This window comes from Scomber scombrus, chromosome 13 (assembly GCF_963691925.1).
Source record: "Scomber scombrus chromosome 13, fScoSco1.1, whole genome shotgun sequence".
Classification (NCBI taxonomy): Eukaryota; Metazoa; Chordata; class Actinopteri; order Scombriformes; family Scombridae; genus Scomber; species Scomber scombrus.
This window is the reverse complement of record NC_084982.1, coordinates 9,286,892-9,307,548: the sequence shown is the minus strand read 5'-3', so window position 1 is coordinate 9,307,548 and position 20,657 is coordinate 9,286,892. Positions and strand designations below refer to the sequence as shown.

The 20,657-nt window shown below is 40.8% G+C and overlaps 1 protein-coding gene across 8 annotated transcripts in view; it reads left to right on the top strand.

The window, feature by feature from the left end:
* The window catches only part of klf12b (Kruppel like factor 12b), a 43,593-nt gene that overhangs the window by 16,289 nt on the left and 6,647 nt on the right, over positions 1-20,657 (top strand). For all 8 annotated transcript variants that reach the window (XM_062432373.1, XM_062432371.1, XM_062432374.1 and 5 more), the window contains 3 exons: positions 4,718-5,261; positions 9,143-9,278; positions 17,310-17,467. In XM_062432373.1, the coding sequence (XP_062288357.1) occupies positions 4,718-5,261; positions 9,143-9,278; positions 17,310-17,467 (838 nt within the window). The remainder of the gene's footprint in view (positions 1-4,717; positions 5,262-9,142; positions 9,279-17,309; positions 17,468-20,657) is intronic.

Sequence of the window (20,657 nt, the reverse complement as noted above, 5' to 3'; positions counted from 1 at the left end):
CAGCCCACACAGCTTTGAAGTGCACCGAGATCCAATCTTGCCCTAACTGACTGAGCTTCCCTTTAGACGGCAGACGCAGACAGACAGTTTAGGCTGCTGCAGAAATGTGGTCTTCATTTGGGTGGCGGGGGAGCCAAGGGCTTGCTGGAAATGGTCTGCCTCGTTAGACAATTCACCCGCAAGGGGCTGGAAAATCTGCCCCGCTAACCAGTATCCCCTAATAAAGACAATGGCATGAGGACAGACGCAGGCAGGCGGGTCGAGCATATCTTTATATGTGTGTGTAGGTTTGAGCGCGTTGTCAAAATGAGAGTGGGGGTGGTTTAAGTTTTCCATTTGTGCTGGTTGATTTGTCTGAGAACCTAAGCACATAATGCAAACTAGTTTCTGTTTTTCACTTTTGTGTAACACTAGACACTCTTGTTGTGACCTTTCCACACAAGTGCCCTCCTTTTTACACAGGAGCAACATTGAATTGGCCAATTTTAACAGGTTGTTACTAAGTGGCTACATTCTCTGCCCTCTAACAAACAGACAGTTATAATGAAAGTGAACCTAGCACTTGATGCTAAATTATTAAGTTGAATTTATAAGCAAAAATAAATAAATAAAATCACCTACCTTCAAAATGCTTTTGGTCAGATTATAGTGCTGTTACTCTATGAAAAAACATAATGTGAGCAAAAACTGCATTACATAAACAAAACAACATTGTAGAACCTGCATTGTTCTGATCATTCAGAGTTAGCGTTGCTTGACTGACATGCTAATGGTGCATTTATTTACAATGATTTTTTTAATTTGAAAAGATTATTACCAATCAAGCCTAACATTTTTTTCCCCAAGTTGTTAAAACAAATAAATAAATCAAATAAAATATGACAGCCCTGTTGTATATGACCAATAGCTAATGTCAGCTTGCTTGATAAAGCTGCTGAACTGATGCTAACTCACTGGGTCAATTCACACAGGGACTTTCTTATGCTAGCCTTACTTTAAGTCACAGTTAAACAATTTAGTGATCATATATTTCAAGGTTAATACCGCATGACAAGAGCACATACAGTATACTGTATTTGACTCCCTCTCAGTCAGAAGACCATATGATAACATCTGTGTGACAAACAGAAAGGACAATCTCGGGACTTTATGTGTGCAAGCACCACTTTATGTTACATAGACTCACTAATTTGTTGAATGTATCTTTGTTTTGCTATAAAATGCTTTCATAAAATCGAGAGGCCATTAAAAGATGTTTGTGTTTTGTTACGAAAACTGTATTACAGCTAACACTGTCCTAGTTGTAGCTGTTAGCCTCAGTCACATGCTACAGTTAACAGTTCCTTGTGTGGTTTATTGTTTTTATAAAACCACATCAAAACAAAATACATCAATATTCACTACATCTTAGACATGCATATGATTAAAACTGCACCAATCAATATAGTTTTTGACAACAGCCAACAGCTGCAGTGCGGCTGATACAGATTGATAATTTAAAGTAAAAAAATCTGATAACTATATAGAATTTCTTTCTTTTTTTCTGTCACATAAGAACATACACAAAAAATATTTAGCATTTCTGATTTGCAGTTTCTGGTTACTTGCTGAGCGAATATCGGCCTTGAATACAGCATTCAATTGCATGCACAGGTGTTTTTATATTTGCCACAACAGTTTCAAATAAGGCTCAAAGAGTTTAGCACTATCTGTTTTGTTAATCTTGAAATATCTCAGAACAGCATTCACACTAACCTTGTGGTTGACCCGTGATATATTTTCTTCAGTTTCTGGTAGGAAAAAACTGGTAATACTGCTAAAGTTCAGTAACCAAAGTTAGAGCCATGTTCTAATATGAAAAAAATGAGTTCAGCCTCAATGGGTCTAATGGCTTCAAAGCCTTTGGGCAGTGTAGCTCCAGGCAGTCTGGGACACTCACATCCTATACAGACCATGCTAACACAGAGTGATCATGTGCAAAAGCAGCTGGATGATAGCCTGAGGGTCTGTCAAGAAATGTTACATGAGGAGTTGATGCAAGAGAAGCACAGAGGACAGATATGACATCACAAACATATATATTGACAACTGAGTGGTATATCTTTTTAAAATATGAAGTTTTGGAGCAGCAACTTGAACCACTAGATAGCAGATATACAGCCAGGAACAAAGCTAAACGATGAGTAAAGAACTGAGATAGCCCAAGGGAGGGATCTTTAGGTTAAATGTACACTCTACTAACAATAGTGACTTATATGTTGCTGTGCATTGTTGAGTGTGTGAATCTTGTGAGTGTAAAAGTGAACACAATTAATTCTTTCACAGCAATCTCAATGTCAGTGTCACATGATAGTGTTTACATGAATCGCCACCCATTACAGCTATAACTTAACAATTAAGCCAGGATCAGCTGTATGAGTAGACAAAGGAACCTACAAGCAGCACTTTGCAATAATGTAACGTTGCATTAGTTAAAGCAGAGAACGATTTAGGCTTAAACTGCTTCATTCATGCTCCACCATCAGTGGTTCATTCACCAGCTGACTAGTAAAATTAAATCATATTCATATAGTTAAGCTAAGCATAGTCATCATATATTGTCATCTATCACTCTATTCTGGTACCTTCACACCAGTGCCTTTTGCTTCCACAACTCCCAGCACCACCCTTACCTCCTCCCGTTGCATTGACACTTTTGGTATTGTGACTTTACTAGATCTAGTATCATGGCTGCTTGGATTCTTTGAGTGCTCCCTCAAAGCACAGAGCCCCTTCTTCCAAATATGACCATTTGCTATAAATGGTCAATTCCTGGAGGGAAGTGTCTCCTATTGTACTAAAATCTGTTTCCATGAATGAAGCTTCACAGGACACCATAAATAATTATCTCATCCAATTGTCACGATAGCTGTGGTTAAGTTTATTTATAGTTATAATACTTAAGGCTTTTTGCATTCTAGTGATATGAAAAAAGCACAAATCAATAATTAGTTTTTTCCCCCTCAAAAGCATAATTACATACATACAGTCCAGTTTGAAAAAAAGGAAACAACGTATACAAACAAAACAAAAAAAACTTAAAATGCTTAGTGGGTGGTACAGTGAAGCAGACCATAATGTGCTGTGAACCTTGACCTGATACCACTGACCCTGAGCTGAACCCCACCGAGGTCCAGAGGTCATCAGAGGGCATATTTCATGGGGTACGGCTTGTTTTCCAACTGAGGGGGAGTCACACAGTGAGAAGCACTTTTTGACTCATGGGGTCGTAACATTTCCTGTAGGCTGAAAACGAGTATACAAGTCTGGAGTAAAAATAGCAGGCTACTACATAAAAGAACACACACACACATACACACACACACACACACGCACACACACGCACGCACACACGCACACACGCACACACACACCACTCAGAGAAAATTCGTAATTCACCACAGATCCACTCTAAGCCAGCATTACATAAGGGGAAAGAAATGTGAGACTCAAAAACAAAAGTGTGGATGAAATCCATGGTACAGAACATTTTTCATATCTGCTGCAGCGGTGATCGAAGTGAAGTTCTTCCTTTAACTTTAATGAGATTTTCCAATGTGATTAGCAAAAATCCTGGATGTGCTCTCTCACTAACTGTGACTCAGCCTCTGAAAGGCCCCACTGTGAGGATCAACACTACGCACTACACACTCTAGCACCCCTCCCACACTGAACATAGTGAGTCTAGATCAGCCACACCACATGTAACATGGTTCGTTTGACGTTATGTGAACAATTGTGTAGTGTATTGATATCAAAGACGGTCCAAAGTTTGGAAGTCCGGAGAAACACATAGTAGCAGGGTGAGTGTCATTTTTCTACTGTGTATGTTCTTCATTATCTTTTCCAAGTAAACAGGTTCCTGAAACTTGTGCAGACAGATGGAGCGGTTGTGTTACAGTCTGCTTGGTGTTAAGTGAAAGATGCGTTGAGGGACACACTGAGCCACCAGCGTTGGCCTTAGGAGGCCCATCGCTGAGAGACAGAGAGAGACCGTCAGGAAATTGAGCCCATATGATGTTTTTCCACCGTCACAAAGGAGATTTAGGAGAGATACAAGGGAAGCCAAGAGAGCTGCGTTTCTGTGGGAGTGATGGAAAACAGGAGGAAAGAGAGAGAGAGAGAGAGAGAGAGAGAGAGAGAGAAAGAGAGAGAGAGAGAGAGAGAGAGAGAGAGAGAGAGAGAGAGAGAGAGAGAGAGAGAGAGAGAGGAGAGAGAGAGAGAGAGAGAGAGAGAGAGAGAGCAACCCACGCCAAGAGAAAAGACAGAAAGAGAGAGAGAGAGCAAAAGTAGACGATGAAAGGCATGTGAGAGACACTATCTTTACGCCTGCATTTCATCTGTGTATGACATCATGCTTAGTGAAGGGACTTCTTAGGAGACGTGGAATGCTTGAATGAGTGTGAGGAAATTAACTGCTCCTTTTTCAATAAATGTCACTGCATATATTGTACCTCTTTGACATATCTCTATCATACAGTGTTGCAGTGTGTCATACTGTGTTGAATACTGGTATAAAATTTGATGAAAAATGTATAGTAGTCATATATTAATTGCCTTTAGACAAAATGTGTCATGTATTTCTTTCTTCCCTTCATGTCTGTAGCAGTTTAGTGCATTTGTAAGGCAATAAAAAGAGAAACATGAATCACTAACACCAACATTTCTTTTTCCACAGTCACCTAAAGTGCGCCCTTACTCTGCGATGGACGGCGTCCCCTTCTTCCTCAGCAGAGTTAAACCCGAACCTCCAGAAGACCTGCTCGCTCACGACCTGCACTTCCACACACAGACCGAGCCTGTCGACCTGTCAATCAACAAAGCCCGCCCCTCATCTTCATCCATCATCCCCATCATCACCTCATCATCTTCCCCCCTGAGATCTGCTTTCTCGCCGTCGTCTTTATCGTCGTCATCCTCCTCCTCCTCTTCACCATCGGTCATCACCTCGGCCTCCTCGGTACTCACGCCAGGCCCTCTGGTTGCCCCTGGCACCGGGATGAGAGGTCAGTCATATTTGCACATCCTGCACTCTGTGCCGCCGCCTCCGTCCAGTCCTCTGAGCCTGCAGGGAGCAGGGAAGCTGGGAAGCCATGTTCACCGAATCCCAGTTGTGGTACAGTCACTGCCCCTCATGTACACCACTGCCGTTCGATCACCCTCCAGCCTCAACAACGCCATCATGCTACCTCTGCTGGATGAGGCCAAAAGCCAGGGCAAAGGTGAGATCATTGAATGTACTCCATATTCATGTGGCCTACACTATTGAGATTTCTGTTTTCTTTTTATCATTTCCTGGTAAAAACACTGTCATTTCAAAGGTGCCCCAGCAATTGTTCAAGCGCTATTAGAATTTAAAAGGAAACGATAAGGCATTATGATTCAGGCTTTGTGCTACTGTGTAATGAATGTATTAGTTTTACATAGAATAGCATTGCATAAGCTGTCTGATGTGCCTCCTAAGCAGCTCTGGCCTCCAGCTTTAATAGGCAGTTGCTCCACCTACTGAGAAATTTCAATTAGGTATAAATGATTGTTGCATAAAATATTCACTAAGAAATAACAAATATATGTTGAATTTTCAGTTGTCAACTATCACAGTGAAGTTTATTGATATTGTTGGTAAGGGGTGCTTAAAATGCCCCAAAAGAATGAAACACTCAAAAACTTTACTTGGGAACCCTTTCAGGAATTATTCATGACTATTTTGGCGGTTTCTGGGTCAAAAATAAGGGATGGCACGTATGATCCATCCTGGAAGTGAAGTCGTTGCTGTGATACCTGTGTGATGTGGCATGATGTATCCCAGTCACAAGCTGTTTATAGTAGTATATCTGTCTGCGCAGATGTCCTGTGCTGTCTTTAGTCAAACAATTTGCAGACACAACACTGTGAAGGTGTGTGTGTGTCTGTGTGTGTGTGTGTGTGTGTGTGTGTGTGTGTGTGTGTGTGTGTGTGTGTGTGTGTGTGTGTGTGTGTGTGTGTGTGTGTGTGTGAGTACATGCTTTAAGAGATGGCCCCTCAGGCGACAGTCCTTCCCTTCAGATTGAAGAGGAGGTACACAGGTTGAAAGGCTCTTCCGTCTTTAACTGAAAGACATTTTGCTCGGCTGTCTTAAATACCCTCTGGTCCAGGTTACCAGGGCCACAGTAGCTGTCACCTTTCCTTCAATCAAGAAGCAAACTTCTGGGGCATTTTAAATATTAGACCTTGACTAGACTGTGTTATTGGTTTTTTCTCTCTGGGTGTGGCTTTACTGCCAACCACTGGGAGTGAACCTACAGGAAGGTGTCCCTGTCCAACTCTGAGCTGTACACAGGGCAACTGTTAGTTATAAAAGAGGTTGCTTCTTGTCACTCCCTGCAGGATGGACACACTTAGACTTTTAACTCACACCCGTGCACGTACATACAAGCAAACAAACAGAGATGTGTAATTAGAGCATGTGTTCAGACACAGACACTGGGACGTCTGGGTGGGGTGGTCCTCAGAGATGGGCGTTTTTCAACTCTGGACGTCTGCTCTCAAGGAGAGGAAAGGAAAGAAGGAAGGACAGGAAAAACAAGACTTGCATAAGAGGGTGTGGATGGATATTGAAGATGGGTGGCACTTAAACAAACACGTGCACACACATACACAACATGTCCAGCATGAGCTCTACCCAGTTGTGAAGCCACCAAACACAAAGGAAATAGGCTGAATGAATGCTGAATGTTGGGTGTGGTGGATAAAGTCACTTTTAATGAGGTAGCAACCAGTAGACAAACAGAACATTTAGCTGTTTATTGCATTTAGAGTGACATGATGTGAACATTTTCAATAAAAGCACCACAGTCCAATTCAAACGAAAAATGACATGTTTGCATATAAGTTGATATTTTGATCCCACCTTAGCTAAAGAAATAGGTTGTTGACATCAGGGGAGTCACCTGAAAGGCCCTTCCCCTCATATGAAGTTTAATGTGAGGATCAAGAGTTACCTTGTTTGACTTAATGCAAATCCAACAACCATGTGCACTGATGCAAGTCTCAGTCATATTCAGGCTGTAGATACAAAAACGCTTGCACTAACATCCACACACCCACGTGCACACCATCTTTCTCTTTATCTCTTTCTCTCTCTCTCACACACACACACACACACACACACACACACACACACACACACACACACACACACACACACACACACACACACACACACACACACACACACACACAGGTTGGCCATCCTCTTTAAGAGAGGGCGGGTACCCTTCCTTTCACTGCTGTCTCCCTGTCTCCGGCAGGAGGTTGCCATGGAAACAGGGCTTGACTGGAAACAACAGGAGAGAAAGAAAGAAATCCGGTGCTCTGCCCACCTCTCCACCACTCCTCCTTTGTGTCCCTCGCTCAAAATACCCCTTTCCAACACACGATGCATTTCTAACTAATTACAGGTTTTCCATAGGGTAGGCAGGCTGGTGACCACTGCACGTAGTCGACGACAACAGTTTGAAACCATTAAAAGCAAAAGCTCTGACAGAGTTACAGCATTACCCCCCCCCCCCAACCCGTAAAGTAATAACACCATTCCTGCTCCTTACTCTATACCCTTGTTGTGGGCCATTATGGCTACAGTCTCAGCTGAGTGGGCAGAGGAGGTGAAGTCCTGATAGCTTATAAAAGCACTGGGCATACAGAAGGCGGAGAATGCAGAACTCACTGGAAAATATGTCCAAATGTATTCAGCGTTTGTGATGATTAACTCTTCAGAAACAAGAATAGTTTTATGATGGTCTATATCATGTTATATATTTTTGGTAATTCATTTTTTTCTGAATGACCATATTTCTTAATCAATATTGAATCCAGTATGGTAGATTTTCTGCAACTTTTCTTTGACAAGTAGTATCCAGCAGGTCTTAATTCATCTCTTGAGTGATACAGGATGTACGCAGCTGGTGTCCATGGAGACAGAGAGGACAGAATGGCTGCAGGCTCTGGCAATATAACCAATGAGTTGACCAGGGGAGAAGTTGTCACAACTTGAGGAATAGATGTAACTTTGTCATGCAGCTGAAGAGACAGAGACCACTGTCCTCAGTGGCTCAGAGTTTCATAGTTATTAGTATACCGGCCAATCAAACATTCAGCCGTTTTTTTCTTGGCTAAAGAAGAGTCAGTGAAGGAACAAAGCTAGCTTGCTGATTATCATTGTGCGCTTTAAATATAGTAACAACTGAACAGACTTCAGTTCTTGTGTTGTCTACAGGCCTTTTATGTGAGACTTTATCATTATCATGAATATGATTCTTTGTCAGTTGCACATGTAGGGGAAACAGAGCTAAGTGCTCAGCAGAGTCGCACTCATGCATAGACACATACTTTTAACTTGGAAATATTCAGTATTTGTACGCACATATACACACACACACACACACACACACACACACACACACACACACGCACGTGCGCACACAGACAAAGTAACAGATGCACAAATGTTCCCACACACTGTTCAGAGACAACAACGCCCAAACAACGATACAGCCAGTCCCTTATCTCAATAGTTGGAGGCTGATAAAGAATATATATATATATATGTATGTGTGTGTGTGTGTGTGTGTGTGTGTGTGTGTGTGTGTGTGTGTGTGTGTGTGTGCGTGTGTGTGTGTGTGCGTGTGTGTGCGTGTGTGTGTGTGTGCGTGTGTGTGTGTGTGTTTTCATGCATCTATGAGTATGTGACTAGTGGTCACAGTATCATGCTTGGCTGTTCTGTCCTCAAGTTGAGAATTCAGTTTGATTGACAGCTCCTGTCTGGAAATGCCTGCACTGAGGCCAACTACACACAAACACACACATAGCTATATACATACATATGTTAAATAACTGCAGATATACTGTAGATGCTAAAAACAACCAGACAATAAACTTTTCTGAAAAATTAATTTCAATTTTCCCTGAGAAGTGATGGATGAAATGACAATATACAATATGCAGTTAACTACCTCATTACAATTGGACACTTTCCAACACACACAATGTGATATGCCATATACATTTCCATTGCCGGTTCCAGTATCATGTGTCTGACTCCCATTTCTGTGTCCTGTCTTCATAGCACACACAGACCCCAACGGCCTGTCGCCAAGGCAGATCAAAAGTGACAGCGAAGACGATGACCTGCCAAACGTGACCCTGGACAGTGTTAATGAGACTGGTTCCACGGCGCTGTCTATAGCCCGCGCTGTACAAGAGTGAGTATTATGATTTGCATGCATGTGTGGGCAATGTTGAATCTCCATTGTGACTTTTTCTCCTCCACTGACTCTAAAAACTCCATGTGTCTTTTTTTAGTTCAGCCTTGTCACAGAAAGACTGTTTGGACAATATGCTCTTATTCCACTCTTATCTGTTGGTTGATTGTACATTTGGTTATGTGGGAATTTCAGTTTGTTCTACTGTTAGATATTTTTTCCCTCAAACTAACTTTACATCACATTACTTGCTGTAAAACGCTACATTACAATGTTACTATTCATTCAAAAAAAATGTTTGAGCACCACGTTACTCACAAAACACACATAAAAAATCAACTTTAAAGGAGTATGAAATATTGGTTCAGTTTCATAAATGCAAAACTTCCTTTTGAGTAAAATATGTTAACATCTTAACAGTCATCCTACTGCAGTACTAGTAGTGACTTTTGCTCTTTTGCCATTTGTCATAAAGGTTTTTGGCTTATAAATTCTAAACAAGTTTTAAAATTTAAAGAAGAGTTGACTATTCGAGGAAGAACATATATAATAAAAGTGCAAGTTTAGGAAGTAGGTATAAACTGATTGCACAAATTGAAAAAGCACACTGTACAAAGCTGACAGGCCCGGTAGAGCACAAATGTCTAAAATGCCGCCTCCCCCCGAGACATCATTTACATATAAATCTAGTTTGAGGCCTAGTAATGTGCATTTCTGTGTGGATTTGTAACTGCGTTTCCACATTTGGATGATTCTGCGTGGGTGTGCATCTATATGGCTCAGACATACTTTATGCCCTGTTTGGCCTACAGACATCACAACTCCTGTGGTGCCAGTCCATCTGTGTTGAGTGAAAAGACTTCCATCTCCAGTTGATGACAGCTTACAGTTTCCCGATCAGAAGCAGGAAATCAGATGCAGAGAAACATTTGGTTCGGCCCTGCCCTCCTCCCCTGCTCCCCATAAACCCAGAACAGTCATAACTAGCAGCCTGGCCAGACTCAAGTTAATGCCCATAGGACTGTTATTTAGACTAACTGTAAGGAAAGTATTCCAGGACTGTGTGAGAATCCTGCTAATGATGTCGCAACATTAACAAGGCTGAGCATGACGGTAGCCTTACCCCAACTGGCTTAGCTTACAAGGGTTGATATTGCGTGCAAGACATTGTATTGTTTGTTGGTGTGCTGCAGGCTGTGTGAACATCTACAGCTATGAAACTAAATGCATTATTGTGATGGTGCTGTGTAAACAAATTGTGGTGAAAACTAGTTCTGTGGCTATGTTCAGTGGTACAGTACAGAGGTTGCCATGTTTTAATGAAGACACACACAAACACACACACACGCACATACACATACACATTCACACACACTCACTGGAGGACTCAGGTTTCGATGCAGGTTATTGAAAGGGACAGGCGTGCCCCTGAGTGCCACACGTGGGCACTGGGTGGTCAGAGGAGAACAGGGGTTGGCAGGCCCCAACCTTTCACTGCCCAAGCTTTCACTGTGGAGATAAATCACCAGCCAGGCTTAGCAATGCCCTGCCAGGGCCTGCCCACACTCACTTCTCTGTGTGCAAAGTGCAGACTGTGCTGTGTGGAAACTGTGCTTCTTGTGTGTGTGTGTGTGTGTGTGCGACTGTGACCATTAATCCTTGGGTGTATATGTGTTAGCACTGTATGCATGCACGTGTCTCCGCACAGTGGACAGAACAGCTGGTTCCAGAAGGGGGTCAGCCATTGTCAACAGGAACACAGACTTGCATGTTTATCTGTGAAAAACAAAGCAGTCTGTAGTCTTCTTGAGTTACACGCAGGTTTTGCCACATAGGGGAAGAATGTGCATTCTGTATTGACACAACACATGCACTTTGTGGACATCTGCACTGAAACAGAAGCCGACAACAGCACTACTTTGAATCATATCAGTCTTATTTCTTTTCATTTAAACAGAAATAAGTGTAGAAGGAGCTGCGATTTGTCATTTGGTATCCACATTTACACAAGCAGACATCCAGAGGGGAGTAGTGTAAGGGCGCAGGATGGGAGTGCCTGCAGCTTCCAATCCAGGTATCCATACATAAATAAATGAGTGAAAGGAGAGACTGAGATAGAGAGAGGAGAGAGAGGGAGTGTGTGTGTGTGTCATGTGCTTCTTGGGCATCCTCCTCCATATTCATGCGTTTCCCTGGGGACCGATGGATAGGCTATTGTGGGAGAGCATCAGTGAAAGAGAGAAGAAGAGAGAGGAAAGGGTAGAAGGTGTGTGTGTGAGTGAGTGTGTGTTGGGGGCAGGGGCTTGTTGTCTCTGCTGAAGTCTGGCTGGTCCCCAAGGACCTGGGGGCCACGGAACAGCGCAGGTGAAGGGAAGGGAGGAGAGGTGGGTGAGGTGAGGGGTACAGTGGTATCCTTAGACAGGTACAGCAATGCCCGTTGGGCTGTCTTCCAGTGCACACACACACACACACACACACACACACACACACACACACACACACACACACACACACACACACACACACACACACACACACACACACACACACACACACACACACACACACAGACACACCCCCTTTCCTGTTTTCTTGATAAATCTAGTAGGTCTGCCATAAGAGCCTTGTTGCTGTGTTGAACGGTCTGTTGTTGTGACCCTGTTTCCTATGAGAAGTCAGAAAAATACACTCACACCATTGTGTTTATAATGTGGGAAACCCCTTTTACAGGTGACACACGTACACACGCCATATCTTTGTGTGTGTCTCTTTCTTTCTGTGTAGTCGCGGAAAGCAGAGCATAAAGACGGGGGGGGGGGAGAAAGGGGAAACAAAGTAACTAAAACAGAGGTCAGCTCTTCTTTGAAATCATTCTCGGTTGTACTTCCTATTTCTCTCTGCAGCTTTGTGAGACACAAACACACACATTCAGACAGCCATGATACTGCGGTGACACGGCGTTCAAGGCAGAGTGGGTTTGCCTCTGGGCTCACATGAGAAAATACAACAAACTGATTCTCACACAGCAGCCACAATGCATAGAGCAGGAGATAGGTATTGTTTATGCAAAAAAATACACCTTTCCCACAGCTTTTTGTGTATTGTTTTCTACTGATTTTTACATTTTTGTCATTGTCTCATTAATTAAGAGGGATATTCAGCTAAGCCCTTGATATAAGGACAACCCCTAAGCTTAACAGGTCTAATGATGCATATGTGTGAAGTGGCAAATCTGTAGTTGTAAATTGTGGATGTTGCTGTTTTAAATGCAGTAGTGGAACTTAGTTGATCTTTTTTTTTTTTTTTACATTTACATACAGTGGTTAGCCTGCTAATATACATAGCAACTTAACACTGCATGAAGTAACTTTCCAAGCAATAGACGTGGAATTTTCTCAGACCACAGAGAAACCTTAAAATGACAAAGCTGGGGATGTTTAGTAGATGAGGTATGAGGCATGAGCATAAAAACAACATGGAAAAAACATTCTGCTTGCATTTAGGGCCGCAACCAACTAATCTGTTGATTGCTTTTTCAATTTACCAATACATTTCCTATTAATTTCCTCTTACCAGCAGTCCAAATCCCTAAGATTTTTACTATAACGATATAAAACAAAGAAAAGCAGAAAATTCTAACACTAGACAAGCTGAAATCAGAAAGTGTTCATTGATTATCAAATGATTTGACAACTTATAGTTTCAGTAGCAAACTTGCATTTATATAAGCTGGCAGTGCAATCCTTTATTTTATTTTATTACTGTACATGTTCGGTAGATATACTGTTTTACTTTTTTTTCATCTTAATGCTTTAATTTCATTTTCTCTTAATGAATCCTGTTACTTCTCTGCACTGACCTTTCGTTTTAGGGATCATTAAAATGTCATATGTGGACTTTGAAGTTTGTAACTGTATACCTTTGTTTTGTTGGTTAGCGCTGTTGTGTAACGGCTGTGTTTCTGTAAAAATGGGAGATCACTCAATCATTTGCATTTCTCACAATGTGAACTTCCTATAAATACCCAAAACTGACTGAAACAGAAATCCGTAACCAAGTTTTTGCGATGAAACAGTAATGACGGTGGAATTATCACCAGCAGAAGAAAAAGTTATACCGCATTAAATGAATTAATTAATTTATGATGAGTAATGAGTGGATGTTCATTCTTTGTTTTGGAAGCCGTGGCACTCAGACCTTCCTAAATTATATCATAATCATGGAGTCACTTAATGGATGAAGTCAGAATGTAAACATCCGCCTCATCTGCTAGATGTCTGAGCTCAGAGTGTTTCCACTATAAATCCTTCCTCTCCTTTTCCTCCTTTTTACTCCCCTGGACACACACACACACACACACACACACACACACACACACACCCACACACACACACACACACACACACACACACACACACACACACACACACACACACACACACACACACACACACACACAGGCATAGAGTTTCACAGAATCAGGATGCTACTCAGGATTTCTCCAGCTCTAGATCAGTAGATGCCCTGGTAGTCTCATTATTGACGCACTGTTCGTTTTGGTTAGTAATGTATGCATGGCTCTGGTGTAGACGGCATGCTTCCAATAGGCTCTTTGGATCCTTTGGATCCTTTGTTGTCACCAAAAATTGTCAAAAAGTCAAAATAATATATGGATATACCAATCCATTTATTTTCAAGCTATAAGAAAAATACATTTCTAAAAACAAAAAACACATTTACCCTAGCCTTGCTGTGCGCCACCCCATCAATTATTCCTACATTTAATCCTACCCATACTGCCACTCAATGTCAACCATTGACATGGCTCTAACACAATGGCCCCTAATTGTTCATGGCTATACAGGATATGATAATTACAATTATGTATACACATGGAGCCATAAAAATTGAAATTCAAAATTAATTAAATGAAATCATTTTTCAAAATGTAGAATTACCTCATAACAAAAATTAAACCCCCTTTTTTAAAACTCTGATTAAGAGTTCACCTTTTTTTGACAATAGACAGTTTTCTCACTGGACTTTGTTTGGATTTGAATATATTTCATCATGCCTGATTTGTCAGGGAAAGTAGTGTGACCGACTTTTCCGGAAGCAATCAGAAAAGAACTATACCTTTTTCCATCTTCTTCTTTCATACTGGTCCTTTCGATCAAACAGGCCTTGAGGAAAAATTGATTTCCTTATCAATAAAAGACGATGGCTTGGCATCAGAGTCGTTAGGGTACTTGAAGGCATTGGTAATGGGTCAGTCATTTAAGATTGCCTTAGTTTCACATAAGACAATGACCAAGGCTTCAACAGTTAAGGTTTGTTGATGTAAAAGAGATATCAACACCATTCTAGCCTTATCATACTTTCCCATGCCATGCCTTTTCTGATCAACATGTTTGAGAATGATATATGCTGATCTTTTCACAGGATGATTAGGGGTTTGCTCTCTTTGCTCTCCTCTGGCATTGGAGTCTTGGACAGCCTTCTGCCTTCTCTTAGCAGTCCATCTTCTGGATAAGGGTTTAACTTGTAGATTGGGACTACTCTTATTATTTTTCCCCCCAGACAACAGTGTACAAATTTCACTGTCAAATCTTTTCTTTTGGTAGAACTGGGCAATAGCATTTTCTGCCATTGACAGGTTGTCAGTTGACAAATCTTGTCCCACCCAGCCTCTTGCTTTCAACATCTCCAGGTCAATGTAACTGAGATCCGCAGGGGAATCCAACAGAAATCGCTTGCTTTTTTGATTCAACTCCAAAAGATATCCATGCCACTCCAGTTTTCAGTCTCTTCCAATCAGAGTGATACATGATGAGCTCATTGGTTTCTGTGCTCTTATTGCATTTTTAGAGATCTCCTTTTTGACCTCTGGATCAGCTTCACTTTCCATAAGAATTCTGGACACGTTAACCATATCTTGTTCAGAAGCTTGTGGACCATCAGTTCTCTATACATCATCTGCAGGACTTTGTGCTGTGTCTGAAGCTTCTCTGTAAGCTACGAATGTTCGGAAGTTCTCCTGCCCACTCTTTCCAATGCATGGTTCACTGCCTGGTTCCGACGTCCAGAGTCCATCACTGCATCACTTCCTCGGGCATCCCTGTTTACCCAGCATGATCCATTGCTGTGATGGATAATGAACAGTAATTCATTCAGACTTATTTTTGATGCACCGTTTGTCAATAATATACATGTCGCTCTGTTGTAGATGTTGTGCTCCCAACAGGCTCTTTGGATCCCCTGCTGCCACCAGAGATTTTCAAAAGCTAAAAACCTAAAGTTGGATTTGCCAATTCATTTATTTTCAAACTACAACAAAGTATGTCTCTCAAAATGAATGCACTACCTTCACCCTGCCTCACAGTCAAAAACCATAGACCTCGCTGTCCGCCACACTTGTATCACTTAGACAACTACCATGGTTATGGCTACATTGAAACGACTCCAACACTCAATCAATCATTTCTAATGAAAACTGAACAGTGTTCTTGCACTTTATGAATATGCATATTTGTGTAAGTGTTCAGTTTTGACATTATGTTGCAGTGCATTGATGTCTGAACAGACTGACTGTAGATAGAGCAAGCGAGCGAGAAAAAGAATTTGAGAGGGAGTTCAACTTCATATCTGACCCGTGTGCTCATTTCCTGTACAGCTTCAGATTGACAGTGAGCCAAGAGCAACAGGTGATCTGTGTGTGTTTTTCTGTCTATTTGTGTGTGACTCGATTGTATGTGTTTCTTTGAGTCTGCATTTTAACAAACTATGGTTTAGTAAAAGACAGAGAGAGGGAGAGAGAGAGAGAGAGAGAGAGAGAGAGGGAGAGAGGGAGAGACAGGAAGTGGTTTGTGTGTGGTGGAGACAGTTCACTGAAAGGCCTGTCTGGCAGCCTCCTCTTCTTTCAAATCCCTCAAACACGACCGTAACTGTTCCTCTCTCACTCTTCCTCCTTCCTCTTTCCCCTTTCAACCTCGTACCTGTTTCTCAATATTTGCAGCAGAGACTCCGAGACCTCGATGAAAAGCATCTGCTCTCCACCACTGCTGACAGAACCCTGTTAAATATATCCCACAGATATTACTCCACCCATCTAGTAAACAGAGATGTTCTTGTTTTCTGTTTCTACTGTATCTCTTTCTTGCCAATCTGCTGTGTGTGCAGCAGTCACATGTTTATGGCTGTGTGAAAGGTGCTGTTTCACTGTCGACAGACACTTGCGAGACATAAACGGTTGACCATCTACCACAACCCTACCCTTTTTTTTTGTTCCTTCTTAAGTTTCCTTTGTGTGCTTGTTTACAACATTATGCGCATGTGCAGATTTACCGATATGATTATACACTGTTAATACATACATAAACACTGTTATCAGACATGTATGTAATAGCAAAAACACACACACTTTGCTTTAGGGCTATAAACAGTGACAGACTTTGACAAATTACATAATCAAAAGTGATATTGACCACTTATTGGAGAGGAAACCTCACGCCAAAATGTATCCATGGTATAAATAACTCAGCGGTCATTAACCTTGTTGAACAACACTAAGAAATAAAACAGTTTCCACTTTTGATTGATGAAAGTATGGGAGCAATAAGAATACCAGCCTTCTTACCTCATCTACTGCCTCAGTTACTCCAATGCAAGGCTGCACTGTCACCTGCTGGCAAAAATACTGATAATTGTCTTCAGTGCTGTCCCAATTCCATTATACATAATAATATGTTAATATATGAAATGTGAATAGCTCCTCAATTCCCTTTGCACATTTTAATGTGTGTGAATAGTGTACGTGTTACACGACAGCACACACAAAAATTCAAGGCTTTATAAAAATATATATACTGAATGTTTTGACCACACTTTTGTCATTTCTCCATTGTAGATACAGTGTCAGATCTGCTTAGAATTAGAATATACAGTAGTATGGATTTTGGGAGATTGATGTGGAATTACTAATTATCACAATCCAATAATTCTTTTATCTCGATTCCTCTCTTTCTCTGGCAGCTCCATGTCCCCGTTCAGTATTGACAGCATACGACGCCCCCGGAGGTCAGAGTCACCAGATTCCAAAAAGAGAAGAATCCACAGATGTGACTTTGAGGGCTGCAATAAGGTGTACACCAAAAGCTCCCATTTAAAAGCACATCGGAGGACGCATACAGGTCAGTAGGTCTGAGGGTTTATGTCTTAAATACTGTGATTTTTATTATGTTTCATATTATATTGTTAGGTCAAGTCCATAATGTTGATATTTACATGCTTAGAAAACACCACTTTTGTTACTCAAGGTAATATTGTTCTAGTGCTGCACTTGAAACCACATTTGAGCTTAAGTCACTTTAAAGGAAGACTATGCAACATCTGCTGAGCAGCAGCAACAGTGGCCTCTGCTGCCAAAAGTGGTAATTACAAGACGCTGCTGGATTTAATTCTTTTCATAACAAGACAACCAAAAATCTGTCAAATGTGACTAAACATTTTAATCAATCGTCCCAATGCACCTGACATTTCTCTCCTGTGTTCTGGTTCGTACTTTCAGATATTAGACTTATTTCACATCCTGAGCACTTCCAGCCATATCACAACCATGTAAAGTTATTGCTGATGAAAACATTTTGTGCGGATGGGTGCTCAGCTAATAAGTGACTCGCTTAAGGGGGCCTTTAATGAATTACAATCATTTGTTATCTTGCCATAATGTAACTATATCACTGTCAACATAACTAAGATATATACCAGTAGCCACCAGACTGTAACAAACAACTACATTTTAGATGTTGATGATAACGTATATAAGATCAGCCAGAAGCAGAGTGATGGATGTCACCACAGTGCTGAAGTCTGTTCCCCTTCAAATAGTGTTCCCTCATGTTACAGTAGTGCAGCACTCTTAATGCATGGTAAAATAAGTTGTTTAGGCTATCTGTTGGAGATGTGCCGTTTCCTGAAAATGCTCCAAGAGCCTGTTGTCTGCAGCTCTTCATTAAACATCATCATCACTGTGGCTGTTTCTGCTTGTGATTTGCTGAACAGATAGATTGAAATTTCTCTAAATTGTTTTGCGCCGACTTGTTTCTATTGAAGAATAGCACTGCAAATGAAGCTTTGCTTCCTTGGATATAAACACATTTAATTTCCTATAAGTTCTTCACAATAAATTATAATTTGGATAAATATCTAACAAAAACAGCGCCAATGAAGATAAGCATACTGTATCTGAAAATGGTCCCTGTCTCACACCTTTACCCCTCTGATCAACATTTATGAATTGACTAATATATACCTAAAAGTTGGTGGAAAAGCTGACAAAACCTGGGAAAATCAATATATCCAGTCAAACACATCCAGTGTTTTAGACCAGACTCAAAACTGAAGCTATGATTGTGTGAAAACTACTAAACTTCCTTGACTGATACTGAGCCAATTGCTGTGGTGTGTGAATACTAAGGAATTAAATAATGCATAGTGCTGTTTTGAACTAGCAGTCTTAAGGTATTAAGTATGATATACTTTAGAAGGTAAAAAAGACTCAGGTTCTCAAAATCTCTCGCTTTCTTATCAGCACTATGGGGATTTCTGTAACCACAATGTACAGAGATGGTGGTTATTGCTGTTTTGAGGCCTTAGTACATAGTAGTGGGACATATAGTACTGTAGCAGACATTTAAAATGAAGTATAGCCATGGTACAGTCTTGTTCAAAGAGGATTTCTAATTATTGGTTTAGTAAGACCTTGGTTATGTCATAAATTATATCAGAAAATATAACAAGCATGACTGTCAGTGACTAACATAACTTTCTCTGCTCTACTTATTACAGTTTATGTAGTCAGATAGAACAAATCATGTTGCTGATGTGTCACCTTTGTAAATGTGCGACTTCTAAATACAAGCTGCACTCTGAGACCTCAAAGTAAAGCATCTGCTCTCCACTACTGCTGACAGAACCCTGTTAAAAATATCCCCCAGATATTACTCCACCCATTTAGTAAACAGAGATGTTCTTGTTCTCCATTTCTACTGTATCTCTTTATTGCCAATCTGCTGTGTGTGCAGCAGTCACATGTTTATTGCTGTGTGAAAGGTGCTGTATCACTGTCGACAGTCATTGGTGAGACATAAACTACAACCCTAACTTCCTTGTATTCCCTCTTGGGTTTCCTGTGTGCCCTTGTTTATAATATTATGACCATGCACAGATTTACAGATATGATACATTAAGACTTATGTCATGTCAGAAATGAACTTATGTTATGTCAGAAATGCATGCAAAAGCACAAACACACACTTTGCTGTAGGGCTATAAGAAATGACAAACTGTGACAAATTACATAATCAAAAGTGATATTGACCACTTATTGGAGAGGGAACCTCAAGCCAGAATTTATCAATGATATAAATAACTCAGTGGTTATTAACCTCACTGAACAACACTGAAAAATGAAACAGTTTCCACCTTTGATTGATGAAAGTATGGGAGCAATAAGAATACCAGCCATCTTACCTCATCAACTGCCTCAGTTACCCTAATGCAGGGCTGCACTGCCATCTGCTGGCAAAAATACTGATAATTGTCTTCAGTGTTGTCCTAATTCCATTCTACACAATAATATGATAATATGTTGTATGCTAGATCTTTATTGTGTATTTTTGCAGCCAGTCCTGTATACAAGAAATCGACAGCTGTTTCAAACCAATGACAAATTATATTTAAACTGCAGATTTAAACATTTTTGAAAAATTTTTAAAAAGAAAAGTTTCATCACCAAGTGCCAGCAGCTCCTCAATTTCCTCTGTGTATTGTATTGTGGGAGAACACTGTATATGACACACCATAGCACACTAAAAAAAAAGTTCAAGGCTTTTTATAGATATGCATACTGAATGTTTTGAGTATACTTTTGTCACTTCTCCTTTGTCAAGCCTGCTTAGCCTTAGCATTACTATAGATAAGCATGGCCTGAGAACTGTTTGGGAGTAATATTTCATAGTGAATGATTAACTTTTATTATATACCAGTGTTGTATTTGACTCCTGAAGGAAGTGACATAGCACTTGGCTTAACTTGGGACCCTTCCCAATTGGCCAGTCTGATTTATGTTGGACTGAATAGTACAATGGCACAAGATTGTTGCACCAAACAGGACATTATGCATTTTGGTTTATAATAAACAAAAATGACAAAAGCATGGTGCTGCTACACCAGGCGGCACAAACTTGTTTATTGTCTAGCATCTACCAAAACAGACTGCAGTTACAAATTCTGAATTTCTATTATGCTAAATTATACCATAAAGCCTTAAAGTATATAAAGTCTTTTAAAGAGACAACTTGCAATAAAGGTTCCCAACTG